Source organism: Lissotriton vulgaris, chromosome 2_1 (assembly GCF_964263255.1).
Source record: "Lissotriton vulgaris chromosome 2_1, aLisVul1.2, whole genome shotgun sequence".
Classification (NCBI taxonomy): Eukaryota; Metazoa; Chordata; class Amphibia; order Caudata; family Salamandridae; genus Lissotriton; species Lissotriton vulgaris.
In genome coordinates, this window is record NC_141687.1 from 1810401398 (window position 1) to 1810422828 (window position 21431).

General features: G+C 46.2%; 1 protein-coding gene across 1 annotated transcript in view; it reads right to left on the minus strand.

The window, feature by feature from the left end:
- Nucleotides 1–21431, minus strand: part of CEMIP (cell migration inducing hyaluronidase 1) — an 857787-nt gene that overhangs the window by 344040 nt on the left and 492316 nt on the right. Inside the window, exons 5-8 of the mRNA XM_086957874.1 lie at nucleotides 21082–21318; nucleotides 10547–10726; nucleotides 6677–6747; nucleotides 4783–4878 (exon numbers count right to left, since the gene is read on the minus strand). Coding sequence (XP_086814000.1) covers nucleotides 4783–4878; nucleotides 6677–6747; nucleotides 10547–10726; nucleotides 21082–21318 — 584 coding nt within the window. The remainder of the gene's footprint in view (nucleotides 1–4782; nucleotides 4879–6676; nucleotides 6748–10546; nucleotides 10727–21081; nucleotides 21319–21431) is intronic.

A 21431-nucleotide genomic window follows, 5' to 3' on the forward strand; every position in this document is an offset into this window, starting at 1 on the left:
CCCGCCCTGGCCGGCCTTATCTGCACAGACAATGGGAGTCCAGTAATGAGAAGCTCTTCACTGGGGCAGGAGGCAGGTAAGGCGCTGGGGCTGATGAGCGCAGCCCTTAATGGAGCCATTGAGCTGCAGAGGGCGAGGGCTGGGGGAGGAATTGTGGCTGCAGTTTCCACGACCCACATCCTGCACGGCGGCGCGGTGCCCCTGGCTTCTCATCATGGCGCACCAGGGTGCCACGGTGCACACTTTGGGAACCATTGCGCTAGAACACTACAGGACCCTCTCCGGCTTGCGGGTCAACCAAGTCAAATCCTGCGCTTTCCCTTTGGTACCCGCAGAGGAAGGGAGCACTCCGGGGCACACTAGGGTGGGGCTCCACAAATATCTCGAAGGCCGCATTTATCACCTGCCAAAGCAACTGCTGGATGGGAACATCCTGGCTGTAGTAGAATATTTCGTCCCACACTTCCCTTGTCTGTTGTGGGCAGGATAACCTCATTAGGACATTTGTTTTCCCAGTCTTCTGTGTTTTTTCACTGCCCTACTCATATTTATTCCTAGGAAGGTCTTCTGAGAAATCGATGTGCTGGTTACACAACTCATATTGGGTACGAGTAAGAGAAGGATAGCACTGGCAAAACCCTGTCTTCCTGCGGTGGAAGGGGGCCAAGCGCCGCCTATCTTTGAAATATTTTATCTGCCAGCTCAACTACAGTGGGCTGCATGCTGGTGGGAGCCTCACTGGTAAGAGATCAGGAGTGATAACCCAGGGGCCCCACCAGAGAGAAAACTAGCTCACCTCCTATTGGTGCCCGGTAGCCTGCCTCGGCCGGGGAAGGAGGAAATCCTTGCGGCGACGCTGCACTATGTCTGGCGCTGGGCAATCCAATGTAGGAACACAATCAATCAATCAATCAATCAATCAGTGACACTTATAGAGCGCGCTACATACCCGTAGGGTCTCAAGGCGCTGGGGGGGGGGGGGGGGGGGGGGGTGCCGCTACTGCTCGAACAGCCAGGTCTTCAGCTTCTTCCTGAAGGAGAGGTGGTCTTGGGTCAGGCGCAGGTCGGGAGGGAGAGAGTTCCAGGTCTTGGCGGCCAGGTAGGAGAAGGACCTTCCTCCTGTAGTCGCTCTTCGGATGCGGGGGACGGCGGCGAGGGCGTGGTTGGCTGATCGGAGGTGGCGTTTGGGAGCGTAGAAGTTGATCCGGCTGTTGAGGTAGCTCAGGCCTTGGTCGTGTAGGGCTTTGTGTGCGTGGGTGAGGAGGCGGAAGGTGATTCTTTTGTTGACGGGGAGCCAGTGAAGGTCTCTCAGATGTCTGGTGATGTGGCTGGTTCGTGGGATGTCGAGGATGAGTCTGGCTGAGGCGTTCTGGATCCGCTGGAGTCTCTTCTGGAGCTTGGCGGTGGTACCGGCGTAGAGGGCGTTGCTGTAGTCCAGTCGGCTGGTGACGAGGGCCTGGGTGACGGTCTTCCTGGTCTCGGTGGGGATCCACCAGAAGATCTTCCGTAGCATGCGTAGGATGTTGAAGCACGCCGAGGAGACATTGTTGACTTGCCTGGTCATGGAGAGGGAGGAGTCCAGGATGAAGCCCAGGTTGCGTGCATGGTCTGTCGGTTTGGGTGCGGTGCCCAGGGCCGGAGGCCACCAGGAGTCGTCCCAGGGGGAGGGTGAGGAGCCCAGGATGAGGACCTCCGTCTTGTCCGAGTTCAGTTTCAGGCGGCTGGTCGTCATCCACTCGGCTACCTCTTTCATCCCTTCGTGCAGGTTGGCTCTGGCGGAGGCGGGGTCGTTGGTCAGGGAGAGGATCAGCTGGGTGTCGTCGGCGTAGGAGATTATGCTGAGGTTGTGTTTGCGTACGATGGCCGCGAGGGGGCTCATGTAGACGTTGAAGAGGGTGGGGCTCAGAGATGATCCTTGAGGGACGCCGCAGATGACTTCGGAGGCCTCTGATTTGTACGGTGGTAGGCGGACTCTCTGTGTTCTTCCGTCGAGGAAGGAGATGATCCAATCCAGCGCCTTGTCCTGGATTCCGATGTTGCTGAGGCGCTGTACTAGGGTGCGGTGGCATGCCTTATGTTAGGGAGTTATCCCTGTTGACTTTACTGGCCCTCCATTGTGATGGCAACAGGCACTGGCTCAGAGACTGGCTAGGACTTGACCTCACCAAAGTGGGCGACCACTACAAAAACGGTACGCTGCCGGACTTTGATGGTCTGTGTGCCAGCCATGCAATCCCAGGGAGATATTTTCTACTACGTAGGGTGCTCACAGCAGTGCTGAGACAGTGATGGCATGCTGGCCCGGCCAAACCCATGACCCATAAGGGACTGTAGTGTCTCTGTGAGATGTCCGTGAGGCACTGCGCCACCCCGTTACTATATAGGGCATTACTGGGACAGGCGGAGGTTGACCTCTTGTCACTTCATAGATGCTGGGTACTAGATCTGGGAAACCCTACCAGTAACTGGGTCTGGATCAATATATTACACCACCCCAAAGACATCACGCAATGCACGCTTTAAACGCATACATTACTACTACTTACACAGGGCATACCTCAGACCAAAGAGAGTACATTTAATGAACCCACAGGCACAAGTGAACTGCCCCAGATGTGGAGAGGACCCCGCTGACTTCATCCACTTGGCATGGGAATGCCCACTTCTCGCTACATACTGGCACACAGTAATAGAGGTTATACGGATAACAACGGAGCGCCCATTAACCACTGCACCTGAGATAAACTTACTGGGTAGCTTCCCCCACCCTAAAACTAGCACTGCCACATCCAGATTCATAGGCTTAGTACTGATACTAGTAGGCGATAGCTGGCAATGGCCTGGAACAGGCTTCTGCTACTGGTAGCTCTCCTGCTACCTTTAAGCAGCTCACTGGTGCACCGCCCTGCCTACTAAATTAGAAGGTTTTGCTTGGTTGAATTAATTTCTCATTCCACATAGAGACATTTTTTTTTGCATTGCTGCCTACTACCGTGCCTGATGCGCTGAGGGGATCACTGCTGGTAAGCTTGGATATGTTGGCCACTAATTCAATCTTGTGTTAAGTGTTCACTATTAAAGCACTAGTGATATTAGTAGCTCAGGAAGATTTTCATTGAACATAAGTAGCTCTTATTACACAGAAAAGGTTAGAGACCCCTGGCCTGCAAGATGCCATTGACACCCAGAATTCAAAGCGGGTTGGCAGAGCTCCGTAGTGAGGCACAGGTGCTACAGCTGGAAGCGGACAGCGGGCTGCACTTTGGCTCTTGGGCAGGGGCTTGGGCGTTTAGCCTGGTAGATCTACCACTCTTGGTGAGGGAATGGCAACTAAGACTGCACGAGGGGGTGGACAATGGGTCCCCAGTAGACTCAGGGCAGGTACATCGCCACTCTAGCATAAGGCACTACCTATTTAGAGTGCTGGGAACCTAGCCTGGCAACCTGTGGAACAACATACCTCTTTGTCAATAGGTCATAACCCACACAGCATATGGGATACGCATAATGCAACACATCTCTCTTGAGCAGGGATAGTGGGTTATTTATGATGTATGTTGGTACACCCTGCCTCTTTCTCCCTTTTCCCTTTGCTTTAATTATAACTCTGGCTCCATCAGCCTCCCACCGTAGCCTCCCACCGTAGGGCTTGTGGGCCAGCAGCACTGTCCACTGTGTGAGTATTACAGAACTCGATGGGGCCTGAGAGCGCCTCTGTTGTTGTACTCCCAGCTGTGGGTGGATGGAGGGAGAGCAATTACTGTAAATGATGTACCTATTTTATGTAAACTCAATAAAATACGTTAAAAAAATCCCCTCTGCTAATGCCCTGAAACCTTACCTCTAATTTTGCAAGCAAGTTGCTCAAAGCGAGAGTATTTCACAGACTTGTCTTGTGCCCGATTGCCCCAAGATACAGCCGCCAGGGGGCAGTGTAGTCATCTGTGTCTACAGCGTCTGTCTTAAATGAAGGAGATGTTTACCTTGGAAAGTCTATTTTGGGCTAGTAAGGGGGATCGAGCTCATTGAAAAACCTTAAGATTGCCCAGGAGAGAGCCGCCAGGCAGCAGTGCAGTGCTTCCTGCACCATCCTACACATAAATCAACAATGCCTTTCCCGGCATTCCCTGCCCTGTCTCGAATTTTCTCTGTTGTATTCAAATGCTACTTGTACACCAAGGGAATGTCACCTTCTCTGGGGAATGAATGTTAACATCCCCGGTCACCATGGTACAACTGGGTTTTTGCACAGGTTTTAAACTTTGCATGCTCCGCAAATTCTGCACTTTTTGTCAGCTGTTGCCCACTTTTTCCCGCCCCCCTCATTTTAGCCCCTCTGTCAATGTCCCTAACTCAAAAGCCCCCTGACCAGCTCCACTCTCCGTCCCTTTATCACACTCACCAATTCTCTTGCCCCTCCCACCCCCAACTGCCCCCTCACGAGTGATTCTGTGATGTCTGGACTTCGCTGTATTTACTTCACATCAGTGCTATAAATGGACAGGTACTGCCTGGTACTGAGTAGCTTCACTTCTTTAATCTGAAAGGGATAGTACCTGCACTTCGCAGCTCTCCTGCAATACTTTTCATGGGAGAGTACTGGCACTTCTCATGAGCAAACAGGTACTCTAACTAGTGAGTAGCTGCACTTAACCTTATTTTGTGTTGCTGACATGTCACCTAACCTATTTGTCCGAGGTGCACGTTCATGAAGCCTGTGTGAACACTGACAAAAAAAATCAGGGACTCGCTAAGTGTATGAAACAAGAACACATTTCTCACCTTCAATCCACTCACTGACCGAAGACACATTGAAGTGCTCCCCGTTCTCCGCCTGGAAGAGTTTGAAGACTTTGGCAACAGCAGAGCCTTTAAAACCTGTTCATGAAACAATGATAATAACGTCAATAGAGAAGCCAAGACATGGTCAATGTAACATCACCTACACTACAAGATGCAAACATCAGAGGAATGTTGCAGGGGTGAATCTTAGAGATGATGAAATACACCTGCCTGACCCAGCTAGTCCCCTCAGGGTGCCACTTGCACACCTGGGTGAACCCATATCTATAGGTAAGGAAAAACACCGAAGGGGTAGGCTTTACCTAGTACAAGTATGGGAGGTCAGACTATATTAAAGACGCAAACAAGCAATTAATGCACCTGGGGGAGCTCAGGCTGTATTATCCCCCACTAGGACGTCAGTATGTAACTAACATACCCCGGGGAAGTCCGGATATATTAAAGACACAACACGACAAGTAATCCATCATGGAGCAGCTTATGCCGAGATATGACCCACTAGGAAGTCAATATGAAAATAACACATCCAGGCAAGGTGCGGCAGCTTCAAATACACAAAGGGGCGAATAATACTCCCTCGAGCAATTTAGGCAGTAATATTGCCCACAAGGAAGTATGGGGCAGATTTACAAGCCCCTTGCGCCACTTTTGAGTCATTATTAACATTGGAAAAATGACGCAAAAGTGGCGCAAAGGGCTTGTAAATCTGCCCCTAAGGACGTAACAGACACACAGGGAAGGTCAATCATACTGAAGTAACAACACAAAAAAGCAAATAATACAGCCTAGAGTAGCTGCAGTATCTCCCACTAAGACGTCTATATGTAACTAACACATCCAAGGGAAGTTAATCTATATTAAAGAAACATACAGGCAATCAATACACCCTGGAAGAGCTTAGGCTGTAATGTCACACAGTACTCAGTCAAAATGTAACCAACATACCCACAAGAGGTCAGGCAGTTTAAAAAAACGAGACAGGCAATTAATGCATTAGGATGACTGGATGCAACAATCCAACCTTGGAGAGGTACTGTCATTTACATACCCAGGGGCTGCTCATACTGTAGCTAACAGACCCAGGGGAGCTTGGACTGAAAGTGACATATGCTCAAACTATTTCTCCCATGGGAGCCCAGATAGCGACTAACAAACCCAAGGAAGCCCAATCGGGACACCAGAGTGGAACGCATACATTGGTGGAATTGTAGACTGCAGCTATCACACCGAGAGAGCTTCAACTGCTACCAAAAGACCAAGGGAAGAAGGGCTGTATGAACGAACTAAAACCTGATACATGCATGGAGAAGTTTGAGTGGCTACTAAAAGATCATGGAGAGCTCAAATTTAGACTCAAATTAAATTCAAATCACCCTGGCGATAGTCGCTGGATTTCATGAATTTCAAGTTATGCTTGTTATATGCAATGACACCACTACACCACTTCGCCGAACTGTCCTGTCCTTCATGGCAAAATATAGCGCGAGTGCAGAGGAGCAACGAAGACAATCAGAGTGCTCATGGCTGTTGTAAGCCACAATTGTGTTTTTCGTGCTATTTTTTTGAGCACAAAATGATTTCTTGTGACAAAACCTGACACAAAGGCGCATTGTGCACTAAAATATAGCGCTAAATAATGGATTGGCGTTTTGTGTAATGACATGTACTGTTGCATAGTTTTCTAGAAATTTCTTGTAATTACAGAAATTTCACACACCTCTACTCAAACTACGATCAGCAGGTGAAGCAGACAATAAAGCACATCAGACCCAGTTATGCTCAACTTGAGTTCAAAATATTCAATGGAGATCAGACTGTGACATTCAAAGATGGAGACTGGGAGAGAAGGGACCCCCTCTTCGCCGTGAATTACCATTATATTCCACGTGATCTTCGACGGATGAGGACGGGTCTCCTTTCACTGCGATTAAACTCCAGGGGTGTCTGAAGTACAAAGTGAAACAGTCTGTTAGTTCTGGCAGGCACTCTTCTGTCAAGAAACTCATTTAAGATACCAATTCATGGATTCTGAGGTTTTTAGCACATTTCTACAACTGTCAAAGTTAAAAACATTCTAGGAAACCTTGAGTGGACACAATAGGGACGTCCCTACTCAATAATGCACATCATACAGCGTAGCATGGAAGAGTAATGGCTGATCTCCAAATAAGGAGGATCATTCCTCCTGGGGGTGAGTGAATATTACAGCATAATGTGTGTCCGCACTCCACTGTCCTCCAGGCAGCAGAAACTTCAGTCTCCATTAATAGAACAGTGTGTTTGGCGTGTCGTTGAATGAATGCCAGCATAAATTGGCACAAACGGAGAGAAGTGGCCGGTTGTTGCAAATTTGATGAGGGGTTGGACTTCATTCAATACTTTATTATGACTTTCTGCCAACAAAGAATTTCAGTGTATTTGTATGCCTATTTATACATGCATAGATAGAATGTAGTTCTTCATATCTACATACTTTGCATAAGGTCACGGGCATGGTTCAGCATTAAGTAAACTATGTCAGTCCTCTATACCTTTGCCAAAAAATAATCAGTGTTTTAGAAATTTGACAGAATAGGAGTTACTGTCAATCTAGGCGACTTTACTAAATTTGGGGATGATGCATCCATTGAAATTTTCCAGTCTTATGTGGGATATTTAAAGATTAAGACAGTAAAATAGGAATTTGGCTCACTGCCAGCAGCTGTCAACACCTTCGTGTTTTTGAACAGTTAAGAAGTTCCTCTTGTTGAGCATTTATATTTATAACACAGGGTGTATTCAGTGCTAATTTAACTTCCAAAATATGGGCCCTGGGATTAAATTTGACGAAAGTATTCACTTGAATCCCATATCCCCTGATTTTTTGAGCGATTTTTTGTTAGGGAAACCCGACAAGTTTTTCCCAAGACAAGACCGACCTTCTTTTTATTACATAAATATGCCATGCAGGGGGCTTGTAGGCCTCAGAAGTTTAGGCAATGTACTTAAAAATAATAAGGGAAGAGACCTAAAAGTGCTATTTATGTGTTTATAAATACGTGGGTTTAGAGTTTGTGGACGGAAAATAAAAGCAGCAAGATTTTGCTGCGGTTAACACCACCACCAGGAGTCATTACAGAAGCAGACTCCATGGTTACCAAGGAGAGTATGATATGTAGGTGATGGGAGAAAGGGCTAAAGGAGAGGACCATATTGATTAAAAAATTGCTCTTTTGCTATCGAAGGGTTACTTGCATTGCTACGAAATGCAGAACTAATTCAAGATAAAGCAAACGCAGGTCCTCGGTAATAAAAGCAAGTTAGTCACTGACGATGTGCCTTGAATACAATTATTACATTTTACTTAGTCACAATAACGTAAAGATTATTGTACTATCAAAATTGCAGTTCAACATATGAACTGAAAAGTTGTGGTTTTTAATGGTTCCTTATTTGTAGACATTTTTGTAGCAGTACACCAGCTAACAGGGCATTCAATACATACTAATTCTATTTCAGAGGCAAACAGTCAGAAAGAGAGTGGTGATGGTAACAACTAGTGTTTAGTCACCAACGACAAACCACCACCCTCAGCAGGCACATCCACTTTTATAGTGACTGGAATTCAATTACGTTTGATGAAAATAGGTTTAGTCACATTTGACATATTCTATTTTTAGCCTGCTGTCTACAGAGGTGCACTACCCTTGTCCTTTTACTGCTATGTTGTTGTTTTTTTAATACTAGTGGTTAAAAGTATTTCAGTAAAAAGAACTCTGATTCACGAGAAAGATTGCCTGAATCCAAAACAATGTGACCAAGTGCCGAAGGTTAAAAGTAATATTCCATTCGTCATTCTAGTTCTAGGTAAAAGAATACTTGTTATTTTATGCTGAAGAGTTTGCTATGCTTGATTTCCGTGAAATGCAGTGTTGTTAATATTGCACTAGAGAGTTCATGCTAAGTATAGTCATGTTTTACTTTGATAAAAGTGGTAAATATTGTGTATGACCGTAGAATATTTCACAAGGTTTTTTCTGCGATCTGTGGCAACAGAATTTTCAAAACTCTAATTGAAATTTCTAATTGTTTACAGTTGCCTCTCAGAACTGGTCAATGTTGGTTATTTGGTCTATTGGTATTTTTAACTAACCAGTAGAAATTTCAATTTTTTTCAGTTGGCATACGTAGAAAGATGTAGAAAAAAACCTATATATTACACAGCATTGTATAGTAGAAACCGTGTGTAAGTGGTCCATAGGAGTTTCCACCAGCGACGAAGTGCACAGAAGCCCTGGCACGAAGGAAGTGGTTACAATGGCTCTGTTCTAGCGAGCATCTGTTCTACATATCCCTGGACTGACAGGAATCTGAGTGCTTGAAAATATTTCTGAATCTGTCAGACCAATTTGGCGCCACAAAAATTAGATCATTCGTTGTATTGGATAGGCAGAGACCTCCCGTTTATGCTACACTGAGACATGATATGTGAAATCTTAGCTCTTTCATTCCAGAGCTCCCCAATATATTTACCACCTCTATATTCGAAAATGACTCCTTACATCGCATAGCATTACCACGCATGCCATTACAACGCGGGTATTAATGCACGATGTAAATTACAACACACACCATTACAACGCAAAATTTTACCACGACTATGCCTTTACACGCATGACATTACAACGCACAGGCATGCATGGTAAAGGTTTACTCATGGTAAACTTTTGCAAGGTAAGTGACTCCACCCTACCATACCCTAAACCCTAGTGTAGTACCACTGCACGACCTTCCCCGACCCCCAGTCCTCTCCCTACAATAACACTACACTACCCTGCACGACCCCCCGAGACTCCCCTAAATCTTAATACACTACACAAACCCCACAACACTACCCTAAACCCTAAAACACTACCCCCAGCATGACCCTTCCCCTACCTCCAGTCCGGTCACTAGACTCAAACACTTCCCTGCACAACCCCTGACTCTACCCTAAAACGTAACACACTACCCTACACTACACAAACACAACAACATTACCTGAAACCAATACCCCCAGAACAACCCTCCCCTACCCCCAGTCCGGTCCCTACACTCAAACACTAACCTGCAAGACCCCCCGACACTACTCTAAATCCTAAAACACTACCCTACACTACACAAACACACTACCCTAAAACACTACCTCCAGCACGACCATCCTCCTACCCCCAATCCGGACCCTACACTCAAACACCACCCTACACAAGCCCCGACACTACCCTAAATCCTAAAACACAACCCTACACTACACAAACATTGCAACACTACTTCGACACAACCCTAAACCCAAAAAAGTAACCCCAAGCGCAATCCCCCTTACCTCTCTCTCCTCATGGTTCCTCTCTCCTTGTTTCAGCGTTGTCTGAGGGGCAGTGCACATCGTTGTGAGGAATGGAACAGCCTCAGTTTCCTCACAACAATGTGGATAGCCATTACATTGCATGCGTTGTAAAAGCACATGGGATGTAATGGTATGCGTAGTAATGGCTATGCGTTATAACATATGCGATATAATGACTTGCTGGGTAACAGCTGTGTTGCAATGGCTGTTTACCTTATATTCACAGTCAAAAGTGTGCTGTGAACAATTGAAAGAACAGAACATCTACAGTGATGCTTTATGGGCCTTATAAATACTTAATTGAGTTGGTTAACTGAGTTTTTTTATCTCACTGATATCTGAGTTCTTTTTGTTCTGTTTTTGGAGATATGAGGCACGTACCGGAACCCAAGATGCTGGAAGCGTTTGCCACCTAGTTTTGTGACGGCTTTCCTAGCTGTCTCATCTAAGTTTTTCGAGCCTTCGTCGTTAATGGCTATGGATAGGATCATTCCTTCTGGGACTTGGTTCAGGTACGAGCTCAGCCGTAGACTCTCAACTTTGGATTTAAAGGTATCAAATCTAAAGGGAATACAATGAAACAGAGGTTAGAGGAGTTGTGTGACTAGGACACCAGAGCTAAAGAGCATCATAACCACAGGAGGTGACACTCTAGCAAGCCAATTCCACCCTTTGAGAAACTCTTCCCGGAAGTGTTTCGCTTAATCCACAGCTAACATATCACGTTCACAATGAAGACAAAGAAATCAAGTCAGTTACAAGGAGTTTGTTTTAGAAATAGTGAACTTCATGTTCTGAGGCTCGGTAGTCTGTTGCCTTCTGCCAGTGTCCTATATTACATGAGGTAAATCTATACATAGGGTATTGTAACTACTCGACCACATCTAGAAAACTGTGTCCAATCACTAACTAAAGCTCACCTGCATTGCTATGCCTTCAAATAAACTTCACCTCACCTGTGGTAGTGATCTTAATCAATAGTGAGATCTCCCCTGAAGTATTGTGTGCACTAATTCACTTGCCCTATCTTGGAGAACAGCATTCACTGGGTTTTACGATCTCGCCTAGAGCAATGTCTCAAATAATTAACTGACCTCAAATAGGTTACTGCATAATATCTATAGCGATGTATCACAAGGAGCACTCAAGACACTTGCTATATACATTTACACTTCACCAGGAGTACTGTGTTTATTCGTCATTTAGCGCTTACCTGCAGTATCATGTTAACTGATTAAGTAGACTTCTCGTGAACTATTGTGTCCATTCGCTTCCTAACTAGACCTAGTCTTGAGAATTGCATCCACTCATTAGTGCTACTTCACTTGGAGAATTGTACCGCTTAGTTAGTAACATAATGCAGGAAGCTGGCTCTTTATAGAGTATACTATAATGAAGTACACTGTGCAAAGAGTTCAGTGGGTCCCCAAATGGTTTACAAACACAATAGTAGATAATATCAACTCTCTCTTTTGTGGTAGTGTGGGCGAACAGTTAGGTTTATCAGAGGGTAGTGCTAAGCATTTGTTGTACTCACAGAGGCAATAAATGAGATACACACACAAAGAACAAACCCGAGACCAATTTAGTAAAATAACACTTCTTTTTATATATATTTCAAACTCAAGAACTTCGTTTCAAGGCAAGTGCAGTTTTCGATAAAAATATTCACAGGTAAATAAATGTTCAAACCGGTGCAGTTTTATACACAATACAATCCTATGGGAAAAAAGTCAAAGATGCATAAAGGTAGACACAGTGAGTTTCCTTGCCCCACCTCCGGATGGAGATAACATTCATGATTAGTTTGGCATCTTCAACTGAGTTTGTCTGCTCTGATGTTAAGAGAACCCACCAGGTGTTGAACCACCAGGGATATGCCCGCTGTTCTAGCCATGTCCAGAGACGCAGGGCATCTTGACAAAGGGTCCACGACACCACATCACCCTGTTCGTTGCAACTCCACATGGCAATAGTGTTGTCTATGAACACCTGCATCAGCCTTCCTTGGATGAAGTGGAGAAAGGCTTCTAATGTCAACCGGATCACACAGAGCTCCAACATGTTGATATGGAGTCTGTATTCCACTGTAGACTAGGGTCCTCTGTTCTCCACCTCTCCCAGATGGCCGCCGCATCCCAGGAATGATTTATCTCTCACTACTGTGAGATCTGGCTGGGGAAGGGGGAGGGGTCTAGCGATGACCCAATCGTGTGATTTGTTAACCACCACTGCTGATCTTATGCAGTTCCCTCCGAGATTGGGCCATGTCGGAGAGATTTTTCTGATGATGGGCTCACTGGAATTTCAGATCCGACTGTAGAGCCTGCATATGCCAACAGGCATGTGTCACCAGCAGGATGCAGAGGCCATGATTCCCAGCAGCCTCAGAGTCAGTCTCACTGAAATCCAGGATAGAGGCTGAAACATCAGTATCATAACCTGAATATCTTGGACTCGCCGTTCAGGAGGATAGGCCCAAAACTTAACCATGTCCAAAATTGCTCTAAGGAAAGGGAGTACCTGAAAGGGAGTCAGGTGTGACTTTAGCTTGTTGATAGTTAACCCCAGCGCATGCAGGATGTCCGCTGTAGTCTGGAGGTGGGAGAGGACAGCCTGGGACGAGCCGCCTTCAGCAGCCAGTTGTCGAGATAGGGGAAGTTTCACACACTTGATCTCTGTAGATGAGCTGCAACCACCGCAATCACCTTGGTGAACACCCGAGGGGCGCTGGTGAGGAAAAAAAAGGGAGGATGTTGAACTGAAAGTGCTCTTGGTCCACCGCGAACAGCAGGTAACGACGTGGGCAGGCAGAAGGGGAATATGGAAATATGCATCCTGCAACCATCTAGTCTCCTGGGTCCAGGGCAGATAGGACCTGAGTTAGAGTGAGCATTTTGAACTTCTCCTTCTTGAGGAAGAAGTTGAGAGAGTGCAGGTCTAGGATAGGACGAAGGCCTCCGTCCTTTTTGGGTACCAGAAAGTTGGGGTAATAACAACCACAACCCATTTCTGGCATTGGCACTCTCTCTATGGCTCCTTTGGCCAAAAGAGCCTTCACTTCATGCAGGAGAATAGATAGGTGGTGCTCTGTCAGCTGATCATATGTAGGTGGCATGGAGAGAGGGGAAGTAGCCTCTTCAGACAATCTGCAAAACCCACCTGTCCGATGTTATGGACTGTCACCTGGGCGGGTGATGGTGGTTTCTGCCGCCCACTGGGCATCCATGATTGTACCTGAGTGGACTAGGAAGGTGGCAGGTAATTATCCTGTTCACAGGAGTCCCAGTGCTGGGCTTGGACCAAGTCCCAAGCAGGATGTCAGTGAATGCCTCATTAAAAGGGAGGAGCGGCTCGGATGAACACACTCCTGGCTGAAGCACTTCCATCAAGACATTAGTCTTAATAAAAATTTTCAGAGCACCACACAATTAAAGTGTCATGGTCTGTGTTAGAACTGGTATCTTTTGGCGTGTTTCCCCTGTCTTTTTGCTTTCTGACCTCCTGGTTTTGTCTCTGTTTTTTGCAGGTTTAGTGTCTCTGCGCACTTTCTCACTACTGTTCAGCATTAAAGTGAAAGTGCTCCAATTGTAAATTGTATTATGGATTGGTGTTTCAGTGAATGGCATAGTTGAATCACTGTTTTCTCAACGGGAGATCATGTCTATGCTGTGTTCATCACCGGAAATGCTAAGCTTCGGGATTGGCAGCAACTCAAATACACAATAATTAGCTTATGTTGCTTTTTTGACTTCAGCACTCTTTTGAGATACTCAGAATCCTTCTCTGAATTGTATGGTTTACTCTTGAGAAATCATCTTAATAAACTGATTCCCATCGGAGCTCTGAGGCAAACTTGAATGAAAACATTCTCGGTGCTAGATGCAGTTTGGAGCACATTGTTTCCATAAGAATTTTGAGCCTTCAAAAAGTCGCCAAATGACAAAACAAGTGTCGGCTGTTTCTTTTTTGGATTCCAATCACTTTGAGTGTTTAAGAAATAAAAGCTGTTGAAACTACAGACCTACACTGTGTTTTCATATTTGGACCTTAATTGATGCACTACCATTTTCTGTTCTATGAAGACAGCTATTGGATTTGTCGGATTGACGGACCATGACACTTTATTTATGTGGTGCTCTGGAAATTTTTATTATGTTATGAATATTTGAAAGTTTTTTCTTTATTATAATGGTTAAACACTAAATAGGTGACAGAGTGTTGTATGTCAATTTGAGCACACATTACTTTATGACCGTGTCTTCATACATACCCTGAATTTGTGATGTGCGTGCTTAACGGTTTGACCACTGTCACCATTATTTGTATAAAGACTACTGTCTTAACTGCCACTGAGGGCAAACTAAGGTCTAGGACCTCAGCCACCCTCTGCACAACCACTGCAAATGAAGCTCCCTCCTCTATCGCCACAGTAGGGGGAGAAAGCATGCCGGTATCTGGGGAATTGTCCAGTCCATTGGCTTCACCCAGATTCTCACATCAGTCCATTTGTTCTTCATAAGGCTGGTATTCTTCAGGGTCCAGGGACCCTTCCCATTTCTTCCTGAGTCCAAGCCCATAAGAATAGGGCTCCGGCTCTGGCCTAGATGGCATGGCTTCAGTAGGTGCCAAAGCCAACATCGGACGACGCCCCCGGGCTCCATGTCGGGGATGAGGATGGGGATGGCACGGCCAGTCAGCGCCAGCAGTGATAGGAGCCTCAGACTCGCAATCAGCTTCCAGGAAGGTCAGGGTGGCACGACCAGAGCTGATCTGGATCCATCTGTGGATCCCTGGGGCCTAAATGGCACTGGCATATATCCAGTAGGTGCCTCTCATGAACCCGCAGGACCTGAAGATGCGCCAGAAATAACAAACCGTCCAAATATGAGGTGCATAGCCTCATAAAAAGATTTTAATTGGGCGAGGTTCCCTCCGACTCCAGGAAATTCAGGGAGGTGTAGAGTTGGCCCAGGCACTGGCTTAACCGCCGAGCCAGGCCTCTAGACGCGACGCTCCCTTGTCTCGTCGACCGACAGATGAAGTGAAGTCGAAGCACGTTTCTTTTTCTTGTTGTGGGAGTGGGACATATCTTAGTGACTCGAAGATTTGGAGTGTGACCACGACATTGGACTCCGCAACCCCTATCGAGACCTTCCTCTCAAACAGGACCTCGATCGTAGTGGCATCAAGTGTCAAGTCACTTGAAGCTTGAGGGAGCGCTTCCTCAAGGACTTCGGGTGCATGGTAAACAGGCCTTTGTGTCATGGCCCATTGGAGGCACCAGAGCCAAACAAGATGTGGGTCCGTCACTGGCATCTGGCAGTGACAAGTGCTGCAGGGCTTAAAGTTGGCCTTTTTGGATGACATGCCTGCCACACCAGGAGGTAGACCTCAAAAAACTTCTACAAAACATCAAAAAAAATTTAATCAAAAATTACTATGGGGTAGGTCTTCCAGGATCTGCACTGACTGGTTCGGAAAGAAAAGAACTGATGTCAGTGCATCTATGTGGCGCCTATATAGGCACTAATTCTGGCATGGACCACACTGAGCCGCAGGGATACTGCTCATGTAAAAAATGTAGGATACAGTCTGGTGCCCGGGGTAATTCAAAGGTAAGAAATCTGCTGCTGGAAGTCTCTATCAGATGCATAAGCATTTCACACCTCCGTGCACCTATTCCATATACATTCTCGGTTTAGCAATCAATTTATCAATGAATTTCTAAAGTGCATGGCAACTCAAAAAGAGTTTCCTAGCATTGAAAATGAAGGGAGGGACAACAGTAACCTAAAAGGTTTCCAGCAATTTATTTTATTTGTTTATGTATTTAAAGAGCTTTATATAGCGCTGGCTAGACCCAGTGTCAGAGACCGAAGTTGCCAAAGCCTTAGCATCCCTGAAAAGTGGCTCCACTATGGATCCGGTCCCTATGAAGTTCCTTAAACAAGCAGCAGCTTCCATTGTGGCTCCCGTGACAGACTTAATGAACGCTTCCTTTGCCCAGGGCCTGGTGCCACCTACCTGGAAAACAGCGGTTGTTAAGGCGCTTTTAAAGAAGCTCAACTTGGATCCCTCGGACTTGTCTAACTTTAGGCCCATTTCTCTGTTGCCGGGTCTCGGCAAAATCGCTGAACGGCTGGTCAACCAACAACTGTCAGCCTTCTTGGAGTCTAACGAACTGCTCCGAGTTTCGCAAACCGGTTTCCGCCCAGGTCAGGGTACCGACACTGCCCTCTTGGCGGTCGTCGATGATACCAGACGCATTCTGGATTCAGGAGGGTCAGTGGCAGAGGTCCTCCTGGACCTCAGTGCGGCGTTTGACACCGTGAACCATCAGGTGTTGATCCGGCGGCTGGTTGAGGTGGGCGTTTCTGGGGTTGCCATGCAGTGGCTGAGATCATTTATTACCGGACGAACATACCTAAGCCGATCCCCCTCCAGTGTGGAGTGCCACAGGGCTCCTCTCTTAGACCTACATTATTTAATGTATATATGGCCCCCCTGGAGGATATAGTTGCCCCGTATGACATCAAGATCGTCAGTTATGCGGATGACACGCAGTTGGTGGTTTCTTCATCCCAACTGGCTGAGAATCCGGATATTCTGCACTCCTGTCTGTCGGACGTTCACACCTGGATGGAAGAATCCGCCCTTAAGCTGAACGGCTCGAAGACGGAAATAATGCTGCTAGGGAGCAAAACTCCTCTTCTCCCTTTGTCCAGCTGGCCGAGCTGTATGGGAGATCTCCCGGACCCCAAAGAGGTGATTAAGAGCTTGGGAGTCTGGTTAGAGCAAGACCTGTCATTTCGGACCCATGCTAAGAAAACTGCAGGAGTGTGTTTCGCCCTGTTACGGTCTGCCCGAAAAATCTTCCCTCTTTTACCTGTAACATCTAGGAAGCTACTGATTCAGGGCTTGATAACATCCAGATTGGATTACAGCAATGCCATCTTTCTGGGCGCTCCTGAATCCACTCTCAAGACACTCCAGCAGGTCCAAAATGCGGCGGCAAGGCTGCTCATGGACGTTCCTAGGACGCAATCAGCAAGAGCCGCCTTAAAGGCGCTGCATTGGCTTCCGCTGCGGGAGAGAGTTATATTTAAGGCACTCTGTACAGCCCATAAAATTCTTCTGGGGAAAGGCCCCCCTATTCTAAAGAATTTAGCGGTCCCATACAAAGCGAGCAGAACATTGCGCTCTGACCAAAAACACCTTCTTTTAGTCCCCAGAGTTAAAAGGGCCCGCTCGGGCGGCTGAAGATTTTCATTTAACACGGCGAAGCTGTGGAACTCGCTCCCTTTAAAACTACGTGCCGAGACTTGCGCACTGCGGTTCCGCAAATGTCTTAAAACCTTTCTGTTCCCTGCTTGAGTGCATCAAACTGGCCGTTTTTACTATCTGATGGTGTCTGGATAAGCGCTGGGATGCCCAAGGGTAACTGCGCGCTATATAAAATTTTAAATAAATAAATAAATAGACCCGAAGGTATCAGAGCGAGAAAAGTAGTGCGGGGGGGGCAGGGGAGGTGAGAAAGGGAGGATAAGGGACGAGACAATAAGGAGAGACGAAAAAGAAGTCTGCCTAAAGAACGATTGGGTAGGTGACGACCAAGGAGGGAATCCACGGCCCATCTCCTCTATAGCTAAACCAGGTAGCTCCAGCGGGCATCAGACAAAATAGTTCAGTCTCAATACTTTGAGAGGGGAGAGAAGGAGAGGAAGGATGCGGGAGGAGACGACAGGAGAGACGAAAGGAAGTGCAACAATGTGGTTCAACAATATAACAGAAAAAGAACAACAGATACACATTACATCAAACAATCAGCAATACATTAGGAGAGGAGGGAAAGGAGAGAGAAAAGTAGTGGGGGGTAGGGGAGGCGAGAAAGTGAGAAAGTGAGGATAAGGGAAGAGACAACCGTAGAGACGAAAGGAAGTCTGTCTAAAGACCGACTGGGTAGGTGATGACCAAGGAGGGAATCCACGGCCCATCTCCCCTATAGCTAAACCGGTAGCTCCATCGGACATCAGACAAAATAGTTCGGTCTCAAGTGTTGAGGGAAGAGGTTCACGAAAAACAGGGTGGGGACAAAGGGCAGGGGCAGGTGAGGCCAGAGGACAGAAGCTGGAAAGAGTAGGAGCGGAGAGGGTTGGGTGAAGGGAGAGGGGGAAGATAAGGTCAGGAGAGACGCGGGAGCGTTTGCCCAAAGTCCGGGTGGGTAGGTGATAGTCAAAGGAGGGAGTCCAAAGTCAATCTCCCCTATAGCTCGTGGGCTAGGACCACCGGGCATCATACAAAAGTAGCTAGGTCTCAGCTCTCTACGGTGTTCCATAATGTAAGCCCAAGAATAACAAAAGACCTGCTCCCTTTTTTACACGTTTGTAACGATGCAAAGTAATTAATAGCTGCTTTCCAGAGCAAAGGGGTCAATTGGAAGAACGCCATTGCTTCAATGCTCTAAGGTAAAAAAGGCCACCACCACATTAATTATTATGCATAAAGAGAAAAGCCGTACAATGGGTGTGTTTCTCTGCTGTCAAGCAGTGAAGAGAATGAGGCCGAGCGAATGCCTGGGGCCAAGGCAAAGCAAATGTGCAGCAGAATTTCATACAATCTGAAGTCTGATCAGTGTTTTTTAGGGGCATCTAATTAAAGCACGTTGCCATTGTCCAACCTAGATGCAACCAGATCCTGAACCACTTTTTTGTGCAGGAATAGGGAGGAGCCAAATAATTTTCTCAAAACACTTAAGTAACCAAAAACTGATAAATAGGCTACAATTTTTTTGAAATGTGAACATCCATGAAGAGCCTGCGGTCTGCTCCGGCCACCACTGTCCAACAAGCATGGGCAGCTTTTTGACTGTGCTACTCGTGCCTTCTAGGCCTGGGCAGTTGATTGACAACAGTTCTGCATGAATTGCCGTCTCAGTGGCACCTGCCTTCAAACATGACCAGCTTTCAGCTACAACTCTCCTGAAAGTGTGGCCACCTATCAGCATCAGTGACAGCATTCTACAAGCATAGTTAGCTACTGACTATGTGGCACTTTTTCAAGTGAGGCTTTCAGCTCTGTATCTTTCTCAATAAAGTCTATCAAGCCAGAACAGATGGACCAAAACCGCGATATATTCTCTAAATGGCCATTAAGACATTTCCGATTAAGCATGACTATGCAGGCTCAATACCGGTGTTAGGAAATGCCAACATGAAAAGCAATTGCGTGACTGAACCTGAACTGAAGTAATTAATCACTTGGAATTTTCAGTCCCTTGGCTTGTTCTCTGTTGACACCTGAGTTAAGTAATTAATAAACGACTGAGGCTGCCAGGTGCACACACACGTCGCTGAGGAGAGCGGAGGTCCCGGTGGAAATGTTGCGCTGCTAACAGTGTGTGGATTTCGCTGCTTCCTCAGCCAGTGAATAAATGATGAATATTAATAAGATAATTCGTATCGTGAATGTGTCCTTCCATTCTTCACGAGCCAGGTGGGTGCGAGGAGTGGATCTGCGCTGACTGTGAACAACTCGACCCCAAAGGATGGATCCGGTAGGGTCGAGTGAGCATGGAGACTCAGGCATAAACTCAACACGCCTCTGGGTATACGCGCGCTCAATAAATCTCATTAACATTAACATCCACCTGTGAGGCCCTGCACCCCGAAGCTCACATACATTGTTCCATGAAGCAGCTCGCTCCCACGCCTTAACAAATCTAGCCAGAGAGAAGACTCAGGGCTTGATTGCGATCTTGACGGATGGAATACTTATCACAAACATGACGGATATCCTGTCCACCAGATTACAAGTTACATAGGATATAATGGCACTTGTATCCCGTCCGCCGTATTTCAAGTTCCATAGGATATAATGAAAATTCTAATACGCCCGGCGGGATAGCCGTCGCATCTGTGTAGATTATCCCATCTGTCAAGATAGTAATCAGGCCCTCAGTCCTCACAAGATATAGCAAGGAGGCCCAGTAGATTCTTATTGGCCAAAACTTATACAATAAGAAACAACACACAATCAAAGCTATATCTGCCTCACATTAATGTTCCCATTCTCCCACAAACACTTAACAAGTTCACTCTCATGTCACACGAGGAAATGATAACCTTGAGCATTAGGACTTTGTAACTTTCATAAGTCACAGCGATCTCTTGTGCATCCAGCTTCTCATACAACATATAGCTTTGCTGGACAAAGCTCAAAATGGCCGTCATCAACAACTCACTGACTAATGAAGTCTGTAACAGACTCGAACTTTAGTCTCTTCTATTTTTCTGAAACCCAGAGCAGACAAAAATGCCTCGACCAACTACAGAACCATATTGCATTTAATATTTATTATCACCATATAAATGCAACAGCGAATTTAAGTAAGTGCACATCTCCACAACCCCAAAATCTCCAACAAGGCTTTATATCCAAATGAGAAATTGTTACACACAGATGGACAGCAGAAAATATTATTAAACAGCTTTAGATAATGGTACGAAATCTGTCGTAAGCTGCTCGGATTGGTCAACATCATGCCATAAGGCATATTACTCCAATCAATTCCAGAATGGAAACACATATACAGAATATGATGCCCAGCATTAAAATGGATAGAATTATTCCTCACAAATCCAACTGGAAGTGAATGTGTCAAACATGTTCATCGTTACATGTGTGTTGCTCTGTACTCCTCACCTTCACTGTTATTTCCAAATGCCTACAGTTAGCACTTTTGTGGAGAACAACATAAAGTGAAGGCCTCGGCTAACTTGTAGTCAGGTCATCTAAGCAGGCAATGACTTTTGAGGTGCGAAGAAGTTGATAGGCGTGAGACCTGTTCAATGGTGCTGTCATCAGAAGATAAACTGGTTAGAATGACACTGAGCAACTACAACTTGTGGACTCACCGGTCTGAATGAACAACATCCCCGGTGTCTGGGTCTATAATGTGGACAATGACACCACGGTGACCCCAGCTCTTCTCAAAATAGTAGCCACCTTCGCTCAAGCCACCAGGGTGAAGGGTTTTGTTCAGAAAAGTCCATGACAATTTTCTCTGCCCATGAATCTCCAGTGTTCCTCCTCTTCCAACACCAATGTACTTTTGTCCAAAATAGCCATGGACAGCACTGGCATCATCAGACCTGAAAAAGGTGAGGTAAAGACAAATATGAATGGGTGGACTGAGAAGCATCAGGAAGAAGAAAGATACTACTCACCAACTTTGGGCTCATTGGGAACAGTGATACAGATTGCT